This window comes from Anomaloglossus baeobatrachus, chromosome 3 (assembly GCF_048569485.1).
Source record: "Anomaloglossus baeobatrachus isolate aAnoBae1 chromosome 3, aAnoBae1.hap1, whole genome shotgun sequence".
Classification (NCBI taxonomy): Eukaryota; Metazoa; Chordata; class Amphibia; order Anura; family Aromobatidae; genus Anomaloglossus; species Anomaloglossus baeobatrachus.
In genome coordinates, this window is record NC_134355.1 from 562,234,617 (window position 1) to 562,252,503 (window position 17,887).

The 17,887-nt window shown below is 47.0% G+C and overlaps 1 protein-coding gene across 4 annotated transcripts in view; it reads left to right on the top strand.

The window, feature by feature from the left end:
* AIRE (autoimmune regulator) overlaps positions 1-17,887 on the top strand; it is a 76,238-nt gene that overhangs the window by 31,612 nt on the left and 26,739 nt on the right. For all 4 annotated transcript variants that reach the window (XM_075338653.1, XM_075338655.1, XM_075338656.1 and 1 more), the window contains 3 exons: positions 6,906-7,021; positions 8,624-8,714; positions 16,108-16,181. In XM_075338653.1, coding sequence (XP_075194768.1) covers positions 6,906-7,021; positions 8,624-8,714; positions 16,108-16,181 — 281 coding nt within the window. The remainder of the gene's footprint in view (positions 1-6,905; positions 7,022-8,623; positions 8,715-16,107; positions 16,182-17,887) is intronic.

The window sequence follows — 17,887 nt, forward strand, 5'->3', positions numbered from 1 at the left end:
TGCTGTGGTAGCCATGCTGGTTCAGTATGCCTTCAATTTTGAATAAATCCCCAACAGTGTCACCAGCAATGCACCATCACACCTCCTCCTCCATGCTTCACGGTGGGAACCAGGCACGTAGAGTCCATCCGTTCACCTTTTCTGCATCGCACAAATACACGGTGGTTGGATCCAAAGATCTCAAATTTGGACTCATCAGACCAAAGCACAGATTTCCACTGGTCTAATGTCATTCCTTGTGTTCTTTAGCCCAAACAAGTCTCTTCTGCTTGTTGCCTGTCCTTAGCAGTGGTTTCCTAGCAGCTATTTTACCATAAAGGCCTGCTGCACAAAGTCTCCTCTTAACAGTTGTGCTAGAGATGTGTCTGCTGCTAGAACTCTGTGTGGCATTGACCTGGTCTCAAATCTGAGCTGCTGTTAACTTGCGATTTCTGAGGCTGGAGACTCGGATAAACTTATCCTCCACAGCAGAGGTGACTCTTGGTCTTAGTAATGATGGCCACTCGTTTTTCTTTACTTAGCTGCTTTTTTCTTGCCATAATACAAATTCTAACAGTCTATTCAGTAGGACTATCAGCTGTGTATCCACCAGACTTCTGCACAACACAACTGATGGTCCCAACCCCATTTATAAGGCAAGAAATCCCACTTATTAAACCTGACAGGGCACCCCTGTGAAGTGAATACCATTTCCAGTGACTACCTCTTGAAGCTCATCAATAGAATGCCAAGAGTGTGCAAAGCAGTAATCAAAGCAAAAGGTGGCTACTTTGAAGAACCTAGAATATAAGACATATTTTCAGTTGTTTCACACTTTTTTGTTAAGTATTTCATTCCACATGTGTTAATTCATCGTTTTGATGCCTTCAATGTGAATCTACAATTTTCAGAGTCATGAAAATAAAGAAAACTCTTTGAATGAGGTGGTGTGTCCAAACGTTTGGTCTGTACTGTATATACACACACACACACATATTAATTTTATATATATATACACACACACATGTAGGTACGGAAAGTATTCAGACCCCTCTAAATTTTTCCCTCTTTGTTTCATTACAGCGATTTGGTAAATTCAAAAAAGTTCATTTTTTTCTCATTATTATACTCTGCACCCCACATTGACAGAAAAAAAATCCAGAAATGTGGAAATTTTTGCAAATTTATTAAACGACAAAAACTGAAATATCACATGGTCATAAGTATTCTGGAAGAGGTTTTCTTCCAGGATACCTCTGTACTTGGCCGCATTCATCTTTCCTTCAATTGCAACCAGTCGCCCTGTTCCTGCAGCTGAATAACACCCCATAGCATGATGCTACTACCACCATGTTTTACTGTTGGGATTGTATTGGGCAGGTGGTGAGCAGTGTCTGGTTTTCTCCATACATACCGCTTAAAATTATCACCAAAAAGTTCTATCTTCGTCTCATTAGACCAGAGAATCTTATTTCTCATAGTTTGGGAGTCTTTCATGTGTTTTTTTTACAAACTCTCTGCAGGCTTTCCTATGTCTTACACTGAGGAGAGGCTTCCGCTGGGCCACTCTGCCATAAAGGCCCGACTGGTGGAGGGCTGCAGTGACAGTTGACTTTGTGGAATTTTCTCCCATCTCCCTACTGCGTTTCTGGAGCTCAGCCACAGTGATCTCGAGGTTCTTCTTTACCTCTATCACCAAGGCTCTTCTCCCACAATTGCTCAGTTTGGTTGGACGGCCAGGTCTAGGAAAAGTTTTGGTGGTCCCAAACGTCTTCCATTTAAGGATTATGGAGGACACTGTGCTATTAGGAACCTTGAGTACAGCAGAATTTCTTTGTAGCCTTGGCCAAATCTATGCCTTGCCACAATTCTGTCTCTGAGCTCCTTGGGCAGTTCCTTTGACCTCATGATTCTCATTCGGTCTGACATGCACTGTGAGCTGTGAGGTCTTATATAGACCCATGTGTGCCTTACCAAATCAAGTCCTATTAGTTTAATTAAACACAGCTGGACTCCAATGAAGGAGTAGAACCATCTCAAGAAGGATCACAAGGAAATGGACAGCATGTGGACTTAAATATGAGTGTCTCAGCAAAGGGTCTGAATAGTTATGACCATGTGATATTTTAATTTTTCTTGTTTAATATATTTGCAAAAATGTATGCATCTCTGTTTTTCTTCTGATAAGATGGGGTGCAGGGTGTACATTAATGAGAAAAAAAAAATAACTTTTTTGAATTTACAAAATGGCTACAAAGAAACAAAGTGACAAATTTAAAGGGGTCTGAATATGGTACTTTCTGTACCCACTGTATATGCATACACACTTGTGTCGCCATTTTCCAGGACCCTTAACGTTTTTTGTTTGATGTTTTTTATTTTAATTTTGTGATGGCTTCTTTCTTTGTGTGGGAGACTGATGTTTTAATTGAAGCCATTTTGGAATATATACAGTATGATGTTTTGATTGCTTCTTATTGCATTTTTTTCAGTGTAGCGGCAGCTGAAAAGCTAAAATTCAAAAGTTTTTATTCTTTTTCTCTTTTTGATGTTTTTGTTCTGGGTTAATGTTATATTTGGATAGATTATGTTTTTACCAAAACAATGATACCAGATATGTTTTTTTTTCTTAATTTACTGTTAATGAGGGAAAAGGAGTGAACTAATGCTAGGTTTTTTATATACCGTATTTTTCGCTTTATAAGATGCACCTGATTATATGACGCACCCCCAAATTTGTTGAAGGAAAAGAGAATTATTTTTTTTTAATGTTAAATGGGGTCCATCTTATAATGCCAGTGTCCGTCTAACAAATCATATAGGGTATATGTCCCTCACAGCCCCCCATCCTAAAATTAGCCCCCCTTAATCTGGATATGGCTCCCTTATATTGAATATAGCCCCCTTGTGCTGGGACACGTGCTGCCCATGGCCCCTATAGATGGTACACCTCCCCTGTGTTTGATATGGCCCCCATGTGTGCTGCCCATGGCCCCTATAGATGGCACACCTCCCCTGTGTTAAATATGGCCCCCATGTGTGCTGCCCATGGCCCCTATAGATGGTACATCTCCCCTGTGTTAGATATGCCCCCCATATGTGCTGCCCATGGCCCCTATAGATGGCACATCTCCCCTGTGTTAGATACAGTCATATGAAAGCGTTTGGGCACCCCTATTAATGTTAACCTTTTTTCTTTATAACAATTTGGGTTTTTGCAACAGCTATTTCTGTTTCATATATCTAATAACTGATGGACTGGGTAATATTTCTGGATTGAAATGAGGTTTATTGTACTAACAGAAAATGTGTAATCCGCATTTAAACAAAATTTAACCGGTGCAAAAGTATGGGCACTCTTATCAATTTCTTGATTTGGACACTCCTAACTACTTTTTACTGACTTACTAAAACACTAAATTGGTTTGGTAACCTCATTGAGCTTTGAACTTCATAGGCAGGTGTATCCAATCATGAGAAAAGGTATTTAAGGTGGCCACTTGCAAGTTGTTCTCCTATTTGAATCTCCTATGAAGAATGGCATCATGGGCTCCTCAAAACAACTCTCAAATGATATGAAAACAAAGATTATTCAACATAGTTGTTCAGGGGAAGGATATAAAAAGTTACATAGTTACATAGTTACATAGTTACTTAGGTTGAAAAAAGACCTAGGTCCATCTAGTTCAACCTTCCTCCACCAGTTCTACATTTAGTCACTAAGTCATTTATAACCAACAATGTTTTGTGTACTGAGGAAATCATCCAGCCCTTTTTTAAAAGCTGTTATAGTATCTGCCATTACAACCTCTTGTGGTAGTGTATTCCACAGTCTGACCACTCTAACTGTAAAGAACCCTTTCCTATTTAGGTGTCGGAATCGTTGTCTCAGAGATTTAAACTGTCCGTCTCCACTGTGAGGAACATAGTAAGGAAATGGAAGAACACAGGTACAGTTCTTGTTAGGCCTAGAAGTGGCAGGCCAAGAAAAATATCAGAAAGGCAGAGAAGAAGATTGGTGAGAACAATCAAGGACAAGCCATAGACCACCTCCAAAGACCTGCAGCATCATCTTGCTGCAGATGGTGTCAATGTGCATCGGTCAAGAATACAGTGCACATTGCACAAGGAGAAGCTGTATGGGAGAGTGATGCGAAAGAAGCTGTTTCTGCAAGCACGCCACAAACAGAGTCACCTGAGGTATGCAAAAGCACATTTGGACAATCCAGTTACATTGTGGAAAAAGGTCCTGTGGACTGATGAAACAAAGATTGAGTTGTTTGGTCTTACAAAAAGGTGTTATGCATGGAGGCAAAAAAACACGGCATTCCAAGAAAAGCACTTGCTACCCACAGTAAAATTTGGTTGAGGTTCCATCATGCTTTGGGGCTGTGTGGCCAATGCCGGTACTGGGAATCTTGTTAAAGTTGAGGGTCGCGTGGATTCAACTCAGTGTCAGCAAATTCTTGACAATAATGTGCAAGAATCAGTGACGAAATTGATGTTATGCAGGGGATGGATATTTCAGCAAGACAATGATCTAAAACACCGCTCCAAATCTACTCAGGTATTCATGCAGAGGAACAATTACAATGTTCTGGAATGGCCATCCCAGTCCCCAGACCTGAATATCATTGAACATCTGTGGGATGATTTGAAGTGTGCTGTCCATGCTCGGCGACCATCAAACTTAACTGAACTGGAATTGTTTTGTAAACAGGAATGGTCAAATATACCTTCATCCAGGATCCAGGAACTCATTAAAAGCTACAGGAAGCGACTAGAGGCTGTTATTTTTGCAAAAGGAGGATCTACAAAATATTAATGTCACTTTTATGTTGAGGTGCCCATACTTTTGCACCGGTCAAATTTAGTTTAAATGCGGATTGCACATTTTCTGTTAGTACAATAAACCTCATTTCAATCCAGAAATATTACTCAGGCCATCAGTTATTAGATATATGAAACTGAAATAGCTGTTGCAAAAACCCAAATTGTTATAAAGAAAAAAGGTTAACATTAATAGGGGTGCCCAAACTTTTTCATATGACTGTATGCTCCCATGCTGCTGCCCATAATAAAATAAAACACTCTTTCCTTACCTTCTCAGCGCTGTCCCTCCTCGCAGTTGAGCTCCGGCTTCCTTACTTCCTGGTTCTTGCTGCCGGTCATGTGATCGGCACGGCAGAGTGATATCATCTCTGTGCCTTATCACAGACAGCAGAAGCAGGAGACCGGAGATCAGCGCTGGAGGTAAGTAAAGCTTTTTTTATTTTACTATGGGCAGCAGCACGGGGGCCATATCTAACACAGGGGGGGATCATGTGCGATCAAAGGAGGGCGCAGGCAGATATAATATGCCCCGCTGCCCCAGCCCCTCAGCGTGATGCAGTTTCAGCACCACGCTGCTGATGGACAGCGGCTGTGCATATTATATGAGCGGGAGCAGGAGATCAAACGCTGCCGCTCGCAGCTGTCACCTGCCCCCAGCATGGCTCCAGAGCGGACCCTGCAGTGCATATATATATATATATATATATATATATATATATATATATATAATATGTACACCCCCCGTATATTCGGTTTATAAGACGCACCCCCTACTTTCCCCCAAAATTTGGGGGGGAAAAAGTGCGTCTTATAAAGCGAAAAATACGATATATACCGTAATTATTTTTTTTAAAAAAAAACAACTTTTTTTTCACTGTATATTTTAGTATCCTTAGGATATTTGAATTTACGTTCATCTGATTGCTTTTACTATATATTGCAATACCAGAGTATTTCAGTGTCTATTAAAAATAACTGTCTACTATGAACACCAGTCACAGACTGGTCTTCACATGAGCACAATCACGGCAAGCACAAAGGGGTTGCCATGGTAACCTGGAAGGCATACTGAAGACCGTATCACCGACATATTTGTACTTCCATGAAGCCCAGCCAAGATAATTTTTTCTATATACTCCAATCCCATATATTGCGGAATACAAAGGATGAAAAAAGTATTGAACACATCACCAATTTGCTAAGTAAATGAACGTGATGTTGGTAACAACCCATCCAATGCACAAGGGCAAAAAAGTAAAACCATATATGTCCATAAATTAAGTTATGTGTAATAATGAGAAATGCCACAGGGACAAAGTGTTGAACACATGATCGTAGCTAGTGTCTCAGCTCCTCAGACTGCATCAAATACGAGGAACCGACATATGCTGTACTAGTATATCATATGTCAGGAAGGGGGTTAAGTAGGCCATACACATGAGATAGTCATTGACCAGATGAACATTTCAACTATTTTTTCCGTCTTCCCAACACACATGAGTACTCAACTGAGGGTTCATGTATAGAGATGAGTGGACCTGTTGAAGTTCAGTTCAGCGGGTTTAGCTGGACTTTAGATAAAGTTGGGACCTGGACTTGACCTAAACCCCAATGACAGTCACCAATTGGCAGTTCGGGTCTCCGCCAGCCAGCCATAAACAGAACACTTCCAGGGGACGGTGGAGAGTTTTTTGGTGCACACTACATCCGATAACGCTGTTGTCACCTCAAGTACGAGCCATTCAAACACTGCAGGCGGCTCGCACTGTGCTGAGCACTGACCGTACCTGAGCACAGCAATGCAAACGTAAAGTACCCGATCTCTGTTTTTTTGTAGTCTGTGTTAAGTACGAATACCGAACTTCAGGTTCGCTCATCTCTATTCTTGTGTTTTCAGTGAAGGTAATAATAAACTATTGCTAAACACAATCCTTCTCACTCCCAAAATCCTCTATCGGAGGAGAGTTAGAAGACCCCAGGCTGATCAGATGGTTGTTCTGTCCTGCCGAAATAAGATTTTCGATGACTTTCTAATGTGTATGGGGCCTTTACAGCAGTGCCGTCTACTGACCTCTAATTTCTGTACTATCCAGAGTAACGATGATGAGTGCTCCATGTGTCGAGATGGTGGGGAGTTATTGTGCTGTGATGGATGTCCAAGGTCTTTTCACTTATCGTGCCTGGTGCCTCCCCTCACTTATATCCCAAGGTGTGTTACTTATCAGCATTCGGTAAATATGTATTCTGCATCAAATTTGACATTTTTCCATGTTCAAAAAATGTAAAAAACATTCAGTAATGTTCTATGAAATTAAAGTTACGTCAGCATTAGTGATTTTTTTAAAAAAAAAAACCTGGTTCGGGCCTGGAATTAATCTCGGATATCTGGCTGGTTGCCTATCCCCATATAAGTCTATTGGGATCCAAATCATGTGCTTTTAAAATGGTGATAGAAAGAGCTAGGGGGATTAGAGCAGACACGTTATACTTACTAGTCTCCGCACGGCTGTAACACTACTTCCGAGGCTGCTCATTATCCTCATGCATATGCACTGTTTCCTCCGTCAACCAGCAGTCCCAATGTTTATAACTGGATGCAGTCAGATCGTGCACCCTCCCTGTGTGACAACATTTCTGACTGTTTACAATCACACACATTGTGTGTGTGTCTATATTGGTGTAAAAAAAAATAATAAAACAATTGGCGTTGGGTCCCCCCATATTATGATGCCCAGCACAGATAAAGCATATGGCTACAAGCTGCAGCCCCCAGCCGTGTGGTTATCTTGGCTGTCTATGAAGATAAGAGGAACTCAATGGAGCTTTTCTAAAAATTATTTAAATAATTTAAAAAAATGGTGTGTGGCCCCCCCTAATTTTGATGCCCAGCAATGATAAAGCCGACAGCTGAAGACTCGAATTCTCAGGCTGGGGAGACCCATGGTTATTGGGCCCCCCAGCCTAAAAATAGCAGCCAGCAACTGCCCAGAATTGTCGCATCCATTAGATGAAATAATCCTGGAACTTTACACAGCTCATCTCGATTGCCCTGGTCCGGTGGCAATTGGTGTAATAAGGGGTTAATGACAGGTCACAGTTGCCATTAATCCCTAAATTAATAATGGAGAGTGTCTATGAAATAAAATCCCCAAAAATACACCCTTTCTCCAATTTATGAAAAACAAACACACCCAGTTCCGACATAATCCACTTGACTTGAGGTCTCATGACGATTCCAGCTCTACTACATACTGAAGTGACAGCGCGTGGGCACAGTTGAGGTCACTGAGTTTAATGAGGTCACTGAGTTTAATGAGGTCACCTGAGGTCAGTTTACCTGCCGTCACAGGTGGGGTACCGTGCGACCCTCCAGCTGTAAACCACAAATAAACTGAGGGACGTCACCGCTCATTGCCTCAGTCCTTCTCTGCCTGAAGCCCACAGCGTGCGGACATGTTCTGTGACTGCACGCTGTCACTTCAGTATGTATGTAGCAAAGCCAAGATAAGCACACCGCTGAGGGCTTCAGCCTGTAGCCGTATGCGTTATCTGTGCTCGATATCATAATATGGGGGAACCCTACGCCAATTTTTTTTTATTTATAAATGTATTTTTACACTTTAATTACACTTTTAATTACCCGGGTGGCCGGATCCAGATAATTACCCGGAGTTTCCTGAGAAGTCCGGGCCTGGGATCGGTGCCCGAGTACTAGGTAACCCGTGCGGATCCAAAACGTTTACAGTCCGGGTCCGCCCATCACTACTGGTAATGACTTATCTTCACTTCTTTCATTCTACGGTCTTTCCAGTGGAACATGGAGATGTGATTCCTGCAAGAAAGATGGATCACCGATGGATGAACGTAAGGGCCAAGCTGATAAGGCTACAACTATAATGACGGTAGGATTGTTTTCAATCTAACCTGTATATGATTTGGTAAAAGTATTTCATGTATTCCTTTATGTTTCTGTACCACCCCCGTGTGAGCAGCCGGGCTGCTGCCGCCGCTCGATCCGGATCCGCGGTGGCTCGAGGGGTCTCCGGACCCGGGGGTCGCGCGGCCACTCGATTAAAAGAAGTGGGGTTGATATGTACAGGGGGATGTTGGAAAGTTCGTGACGCCACCCACGGTGCGTGGTAATGTGAGGGACCACCGCTGCCGTTGGGGAGCCCGGTGACGATGGTGTGGCAGCCTGATGTTTAACCCCCCCGTGGGTAGGAGGTTCGTGTCCTGGGGCCCGTTGGTGTTAGATGGTGTTTGGGTGCCGTTGGGGGATAGGTGCAGGGGGCTTCCAGTGTACTCACTCAGTTCCAGAATAACCACACCAACAGCTTGTAAACCAAAGTTCTGAGCACCACCGTAGTCTGTGGAGAGTACGCCTGGATCCGTGCCCTTGGTGTTGTTATTGATCTGTGGCCCTATCCCTGGCACTTTAGTCTCACTTGGACCCGTTGGTATGAAACTCTCCGGGTCCCGCTCACCCGTATGGCTAGCGGAGTGAGCTTGCTCTCAGGGTTCACACGTAGGATTTCTTTGGACTGTAGTTTGGAAAGTTCTATCCCATCGGTGCGCTAGTACCCCAATTTTGGAGCGGGTTGGGGATGACACTTGAAGTTTTCACCCCCGTCGGGTAAATTACCGGAACGCGTGAAGCTACTTTCCGGCCTGGGGTCCACGTACCCCATCGTGCCCTGGCCCTTGCCTGGTGAGAGCTCAAGGCCTCCGGCTGCCCTCCTCGGCAGTCCGTGCCCCTTGACACTGTCCCCTGCGACCGGGTTCCAGTTCCTACCAGGCCCAGACTAATGTCTGCCACCTGGGATACAGGATTTCTCCTCCGTGGCCTCTCCTCACGAGAGCCACTTCTCCTCCTCTCTCCTTCACTCTTGCCTCTCAGCTCTCCACTCAACTCAACTCTCAACTGACACTGTCCTCACTTTCTCCTCACCAACCCACCTTGTGGGCAGCCCTATTCCCTTCAGGCCCCCCAATGGTGTGTCTGGTAGGTTCAAGTGGGAAGTGTTCCCAGGATTTTAATTGGACTAGCTGTTAACAACAACGGAGGGCTGGGATCCGTTAACCAAGGAGGGTGGATACCGTGCAGAAGGCAGGTTGCACAATACCCTGTGACGACCTGATAGGCCAGGGCGTCACATTTCAAATCAAAATCTCATAAAATATCTACACTGCCCTATAGTTAAAGAGATTGCATAATGAAAACTAGTTATCCTCTATCTTTAGGTGATAACATAATGATTAATGGGGGTCCGAACGCTGGACCCATACGGATTGGCAGAATGGTGTACTTTTATCCCTGTTAGGCTATGGTCCCACAATGATATTTTTATATGTTGCAGGATTTCTGCTCATAATATGTTAATTAAGTTACCTATATTATTTACATGTGTTTTTATCCCGTTTCTGACACAGTGTTTTTTTGTATCTTGTAGGCATGACAGGTTTTAAATAAAGCTGCTTTGATTTTGATATGTCTGGTATTTAGCTTTGACAAAACTTTATTGATATACTTATGTGTGTCTTACATGTTCTTTGATGCATTTCCAAAGCGTTTTTTTACCTGCAGATGTTCACATTTGATGTCTGAGGGCTCGCTCACTCCACCACATTAATCGTATGACTGCTATCCAATTTTTATATCGGATAACACTCAGACCAATGTTACTCAATGTGGCAGTGCAGAGCAACGGTTTTTTTCTCATGCCACTTCAGCATGAGAAAATAACACAACGTGCTGCAATTTGACATATCAGTCAGACGAGACTCACCCATGCTAGTCTTTGGGTGCGTAGAAAATATTGGACTGCAATCGGACGACGTCCAATTCCTGTGGACTCACACAATGGAGAAGTGGAAAAATGTTGTTCTCCATCTTCTCTAGACAGTGTACTCCAATTCTCTAATTTGAGAGAACATACTATTCTGACACCTATATCAAACTCTGATCAGAGTTTGATCGAGTGTCATTAGTATAATCAACCCGATTCTCTTGGATGAGAATGTACACTCGTGTGACCCTAACCTATGAGTAAAATCAGAGCCAGCTCTGGGCGAAAGAGTCTCAGTGGACATCATGCACACACAGACACGCACATACACAAATACGTACACATACATATTTGAATGCAAATTTACAAAAATACATATAAACAGACATAAATATATACACTGACATACATAGATATACATCATACATGCACACACAGACACATTAGAGATATTTTTAATATGGGGAAGCTGGCAGCAGCCTCACTCCCCTCCCTAGCTTGTCTCCATCTCGCTTCTGCTGGGCATGTGGCTATGCAGGGCGTGCTTCGTGATGGCTGTCACAGACATGGCCATGCACAGTGCACACTGACACTGCTGTATATACATCACAGGAGGAGCTGGGGGATACAGTATATTTATCACAGGCTAGGCTGGGGTCATACACATTACTGGGGGCATCATGCACATTACTGTGGGGCATACACATTACTGGGGGGCATACATGTAAGGCTACTTTCACACATCCGGTTTGAGCCGTGTGGCTCAATCCGGCTGTGAAACCTATGCAACGGATGCGGTGAAAACACCGCATCCTTTGCAAATGTTTTTACATGCGGCCGGTCCGTTTTTTTCCGGTTGCGGCACGCTACTGAGCATGCGCAGTGGAAGAAACCGCATGCGGCGGCCGGATGCGTTTTTTTCCGCAACGCGCCGCAGCGCGTCCATAGGCATGCATTGAAAAATGCACCGCAGCGGCCGGATGCGGCGCGATGCGGTTGTTTTTGCCGGAGCAAAAAACGTTGCAGGCAACGTTCCATCCGGCCGCGGCATCGGCTAAATCTGCCACATGCGGCAAAAACCGGACCGAACGCAAGCCCATGCGGCACAATACGGCACTAATGTAAGTCTATGCAAAAAAACCCGCAACCGGCGGCAAAAAAAACGGTTGCGGTTTTTCTGCAGAGTGCCGTATTGTGCCGCAGAGCAAAAACCGGATGTGTGAAAGTAGCCTTACTGGGGTGGCATACAGCTCTGTGGGCATACACATTACTGGGGGGCATAGATGTTACTGGGGTGGCATACAGCTCTGTGGAAATACACCTTACTGGGGTGGGTGGCATACAGCTCTGGGGACACATACAGATCTGGGGGCACATATAGTTCTGGGGGCCTTACATACAGCTCTGGTGGTCCCATACAGCTTTAGGGGGCCCATACAGTTCTGGGGGCTGCACATACATCTCTAGGGAGGCACACACAGTTCTGGGGGGCCGCACACACAGTTCTGGTGGGCCATATACACAGCGCTGGGGGGCCGCACACACAGCGCTGGGGGGCCGCACACACAGCGCTGGGAGGCTGCACATTCAACTTTCGAGGGCCGCCCAGGCATCTCTGTAGGGCCGCCCATGCATCTCTGTAGGGCTGCCCATACAGCTCTGGAGGGTCGCCCATACAGCTCTGGAGGGTCGCCCATACAGCTCTGGAGAGTCACCCATACAGCTCTGGAGAGTCACCCATACAGCTCTGGAGAGTCACCCATACAGCTCTGGAGGGTCGCCCATACAGCTCTGGAGAGTCAGCCATACAGCTCTGGAGAGTCACCCATACAGCTCTGGAGGGTCGCCCATACAGCTCTGGAGGGTCGCCCATACAGCTCTGGAGGGTCGCCCATACAGCTCTGGAGGGTCGCCCATACAGCTCTGGAGGGTCGCCCATACAGCTCTGGAGGGTCGCCCATACAGCTCTGGAGGGTCGCCCGTATAGCTCCGGAGGGCCGCCCATACAGCTCAGGGCCGCCCATACAGCTCAGGGGGCCCACACAGCTCAGGGAGGGGAACAGGAGGACGAGGAGGCAGGGTTGGTGAGGTGCAGGGTTGCAGGGACAGCGCGGTGCGGTGCCGGATGGCACGGGTGTACTCACTCAGCAAGAAAGGTACAAAGTCCTCGGTAAACCAAACGGCTGGATGGACGGGTCCCGCAGCCGGCTGCAGTGTCTCTCCCCGGCCAGGTGATGGCGGCTGTCTTTCCCTGCACCTTGATGTTCTCCTTCTGACTACTATGGATTCCCAACGGTAGTCCGCTCCCCAGTGTATGGGTACCGGAGGAGCCCGTTTGCCCGCAGGCGCTGGCCCTTGGGTCTCTAGCCTTAGGCGGTAGCTGTATACCCTCACGGTGTGGGCGGTTGCCTTCAATCGGGTCTTTGGTTGTTAGGAAACCCCTGGGGTTCCGGTCACATTCGGATTTGACGGCGGCTCCAAGCCTGGTCGGGGTCCGATGGCCCTGCCTGGGTGTGCTGGCTTCACTTTGCTCCCCGGTCAGTACCGGCGGGCCGTCGCCCGACCCCGATCCTACGGTTCCGCGTTGCTTCACCACTCCTGCAGACGGCCACCACCGTCTGCCAACCTTGCTGTCAGTGCCTGGGCCACAAACTCACACACTCAAGTGCTCGCTCCTCACTCCTCAAACTCCAAAACTACTCTGACACTTTTCCCGCCTCCAGGCCTGTGAACTCCTCGGTGGGTGGGGCCAACCGCTTGGCTCTGCCCCACCTGGTGTGGACATCAGACACTGGAGGGAGGCAACAAGGGTTTTTGTTTGGCTGGTGTCCCTGTCTAATGGGGCTAGGCCAGGGCGCCACAATACAACTCTGGGGGACCGCACATACAGCTCAGAAGGAGGCCCAACAGCCAGCTTGTGTGTGCCTCTTAACTGGAGGAAAGTTACCTGTCCCACCGTGTCACTGTGGATCGAGAGAGTTAATGACATTATGCATATGGGGGACTTGTCATCTTTGATCTATGTTACTTATGAGAAGTTCTGGGCCACCTGGTGCTATTGGCTCGACTTCCAACAGACAGACGAATATAAGGAGGCACTGAAGTAAATGGAAAGATATACCTTGGGGATGAAGGTGTGTGCAGGGACGGCACTTGCCCCTACCCCCCTTCCTCCCCTCACTGCCCCTCCTCTTTTTTTTTTCCCCCAATCCTATTTCTCTGCTCTTCCCATTGTTCGTGCTTACTTTGTTCCCTCGCTGTCTCTCTCTTTTCTACGATTTTTCCTTTCTTACTCTCTCCCCTTTGGTTGGGCTGTTTCGTCTTCCAACCACTGGGAACCCGGAGGCTGTCGTAGCCCTGTAAAAGCCTTTGACTGTCCACTTCATATCTTGTTTTACCTAAAATAGTTTGCATTCTTCTATGTGCAATCTCTATGGTTTACATTTTGTCTGTTGATGTCAAGTTAAATAAAAAAATATAAATAAGAAGTGGGCCCATACACCTCAGGGGGGGAGGCAAGGCCCATACAGCTCAGGAGGGCATAAGCTGTGCTGAGGAACACTGGTTGGTGCTGCAGCTCCTCTTCATCTGTGGGACTGGAGCACATCGCGTGCTAGCTCCATCTGCTGATGAACTTCACTGCTCCTGCACACAACGTTCAGCAGTGAACACTGGGTGCAAGGGCAAGCTTAAAGGGCCAGTAGCCAACAAAGTACCGTGTCATAAACTTGCCAATACTCATCATGGGCACATAGTCTTACAATGGAGCAGCAGTGCACATGCTGTATCGTTGCACCATTCATTCCCTTTGGGGCTGCTGAGTGCTGTACTCAGCTCTTTCCGGCAGCCCTATAGGGATTGGATGGAACACCAATCTGTGCTGGGGATAAAAGTTCCCCCTTTCTGCCAATTGATACGGGTCCTAGCAGGCAGTCCCTACCGATCAGTAAGTTATCTCTTGTGGATCAGTGATAAATTGTTTTCATCGCACAAACTTCTTTAATTGATAACATTCTACCTGTATGCAGCCACTAGTAAGGAGGATATGGATAGTTTACTAGAAATAGGTGAACCTTTATAAAGGCCTTGTACTGGCAGGTGGGGGAGGGGATTGTACATTGCTTTCAGGTAAACAGACATGAAATCTTGCCATTATTTATGGAAAATGTATGAAAAGGTTATCAATGTATTTAATATAGAATGTCTATCAATGTTTATCCAATGTTTATACCACCAATCCACTAAAATGAGAGAGCACAAAAACGTTGCAACCATCTTTCTAGAAAGTTGTGTGACGCCCTGGCCTATCAGGTCGTCACAGGCTATTGTGCAATCTTCCCTTCTGCACAGTACCCACCCTCCTTGGTTACGGATCCTGGTACTTTGGTTTTGCTAACAACTTAGCCAGCCAAAATCCTAGGAACACTTTGCACCGAACCCACCAGACACACCATTGGGGGGCCTGAAGGGAATAGGGCCGCCCACATGGGGGGTTGGTAGGGAGAAGTGAGAAAGTGACAGAGAAGCGAAACAGGAGTGAAAGGAGTAGGAGGTGGAAGGTGACTCTCCGAGAGGGAGAGGTCACACTGGTCCAGAGCAGGGCTCCTGAAGTTTACTAGGTGGCAGACAAATCGGGGTACTAGCGCACCGATGGGATAGGACTTTCCCAAATACAGTCCAAAGAAATCCTACGCGTGAACCCTGAGAGCAAGCTCACTCTGTTAGCCATACGGGTGAGCGGGACCCAAAAGGTTTCAAGCTTGAGGGTCCAACTAGTGAGAAGATGCCACAGAAAAGGCCACAGGCTAACAGGAACACCAAGGGCACGGATCCACACGTGCTCCCTCCATGCTGCAGCGGTGCTTAGAATTCTGGTTTACAAGCTGTCGGATTTGTTATTCTTGGACTGAGTGAGTACGCTGAAAAGCCCCTTTTCCTCTACCCAATGGCACCCCATTCACCAACACCCAACGGTGTCCGGGGAACAAACCCCCTACCCACGGAGGGGTTAAACATCCTGCTGCTACACAATCGCCACCGGGCCCCTCAACAGCAGCGGTGGTCTCCTACATTACCACGCACCGTGGGTGGCGTCACGAACTTACACATCCCCTGTACATACCTATCCCCTCTCTTTTGAATTCGAGTGTCCGCACGAACCCCCGGGTACGGAGACCCTTCGGCCGCTGGCACGGGGGCGGTATAGTTGCATTTATGAAGTGCTTGAAATCCTGTCTACTTTCACTCCTGTTTTACAAACTCACAGGCAAATGGCTATGAACTATGGTGCAAATAGATTATAAATGTGTCTGATCACAAAAATTATTAAGTAAAATAAGTTGAAAATTTGTTGAAGATTTAGTGACCAATTTGGGCCATTGCGTCTAGTTAGCATTTCATTGGTGTTGTCACTTAGCCAACATGTTACAATAGTTTTGTTTCCGTTAAACAATTCTATAAAATATTCAGGGAGGCGAGTGAACGTATAATTTCCGTTTGTTTTTTACAGGAGTCTACAGAGAATCCAGCTACAGAAAGCAACAAAGACAGCCATGTTCCCCCAGAGAATGGTGGGTCAAGCAGGTAATAACTAGTAAGAGCTATCTTATTATCTTTAAGGGGTTGCTTCATCTCGTTATCTTCAGAAGCACACAGCTTCCAGCCTCCGACATTCCACTTTGCCTGGGGGCAGGGCCGTATTCACCACTAGGCACCTGTGGTCCGGTGCCTGGGGCGGCGCTATGCGGGGGGCGGCACCTACTAGCAGCAAAAAAAAAAAAAAAAATTTATTTATTTTTTTTTTTTTTTTTACCTATCCCACTAAATCCGCAGTCTTTTCGCGGCGGGGGGGGGGGGGGGGGTGTTGGGCGCCCCTCTATTGATTTGTATGTATCCGCGTCTTTAAAGCGGATACAAATACACTGCAGGCAACGGGCACAGGGAGCTGGTTTGAACACGGAACTGCCGACAGCTGCATTTCCGGGGTCACAAGACGCGCGCTCCAATCAGCTTCTTGCCAAGAGCTGGGGCATCCAAACCTGTGCAGAGCTCACAGCAGGCACCAGTGTGACGTCTGGAGGATAATCACCGGGTCCGGAGCAGGTAATAAGCTGTCTATATGTGAAGGGGGGCTTTACTGCTAACTGTATGTGATGGGGGGGAGGGGCGCACTGCATACTCAGAAATGCCTGTGCTATCTGTATGTGATGGGGGGAGGGGTGCACTGCATACTCAGAAATGCCTGTGCTTACTGCTAATTGTATGTGATGGGGGGAGGGGCACACTGCATACTCAGAAATGCCTGTGCTAACTATATGTGATGGGGGAGGGGTGCACTGCATCATGCAGTGCACCCCTCCCCCCATCACATACAGTTAGCACAGGCATTTCTGAGTATGCAGTGCGCCCCTCCCCCCATCACATACAATTAGCAGTTAGCACAGGCATTTCTGAGTATGCATGCAGTCTGCATGCATACTCAGAAATGCCTGTGCCAACTGCTAATTGTATGTGATGGGGGGAGGGGCGCACTGCATACTCAGAAATGCCTGTGCTTACTGCTAATTGTATGTGATGGGGGGAGGGGCGCACTGCATACTCAGAAATGCCTGTGCTAACTGTATGTGATGGGGGGAGGGGAGAGCCTAGAATGTATGGGCTCCTTACAGGTTAGTTGATGATCGTTGCGATGTTTCTTTTTGTCCACTATAATCATGCAAGGGGAGGCTGGGGGGAGAGAGGCTGAGGCTGGGGGAGGCTGGGAAGAGAGAGAGGCTGGGAAGAGAAAGAGGCTGAGGCTAGGGGAGGCTGGGAAGAGAGAGAGGCTGGGAAGAGAAAGAGGCTGAGGCTGGGGGGAGGCTGGGAAGAGAGAGAGAGGCTGAGGCTGGGAAGAGAGAGAGGCTTAGGCTGGGGGGAGGCTGGGAAGAGAGAGAGGCTGAGGTTGGGGGGGAGGCTGGGAAGAGAGGCTGAGGCTGGGGGGAGAGAGGCTGAGGCTGGGGGAGAGGGAGGCTGGGGGGAGAGAGACGCTGAGGCTGGGGGGAGAGAGAGGCTGAGGCTGGGGGGAGAGAGGCTGAGGCTGGGGGGAGAGAGGCTGAGGCTGGGGGAGAGGCAGGCTGGGGGGAGAGAGACGCTGAGGCTGGGGGGAGAGAGAGGCTGAGGCTGGGGGGAGAGAGAGGCTGAGGCTGGGGGGGAGGCTGGGGGGAGAGAAGGCTAAGGCTGGGGGGAGAGAGAGGCTGGGGGGAGAGAGGCTGAGGCTGGGGGGAGAGAGAGGCTGAAGCTGGGGGGGAGGC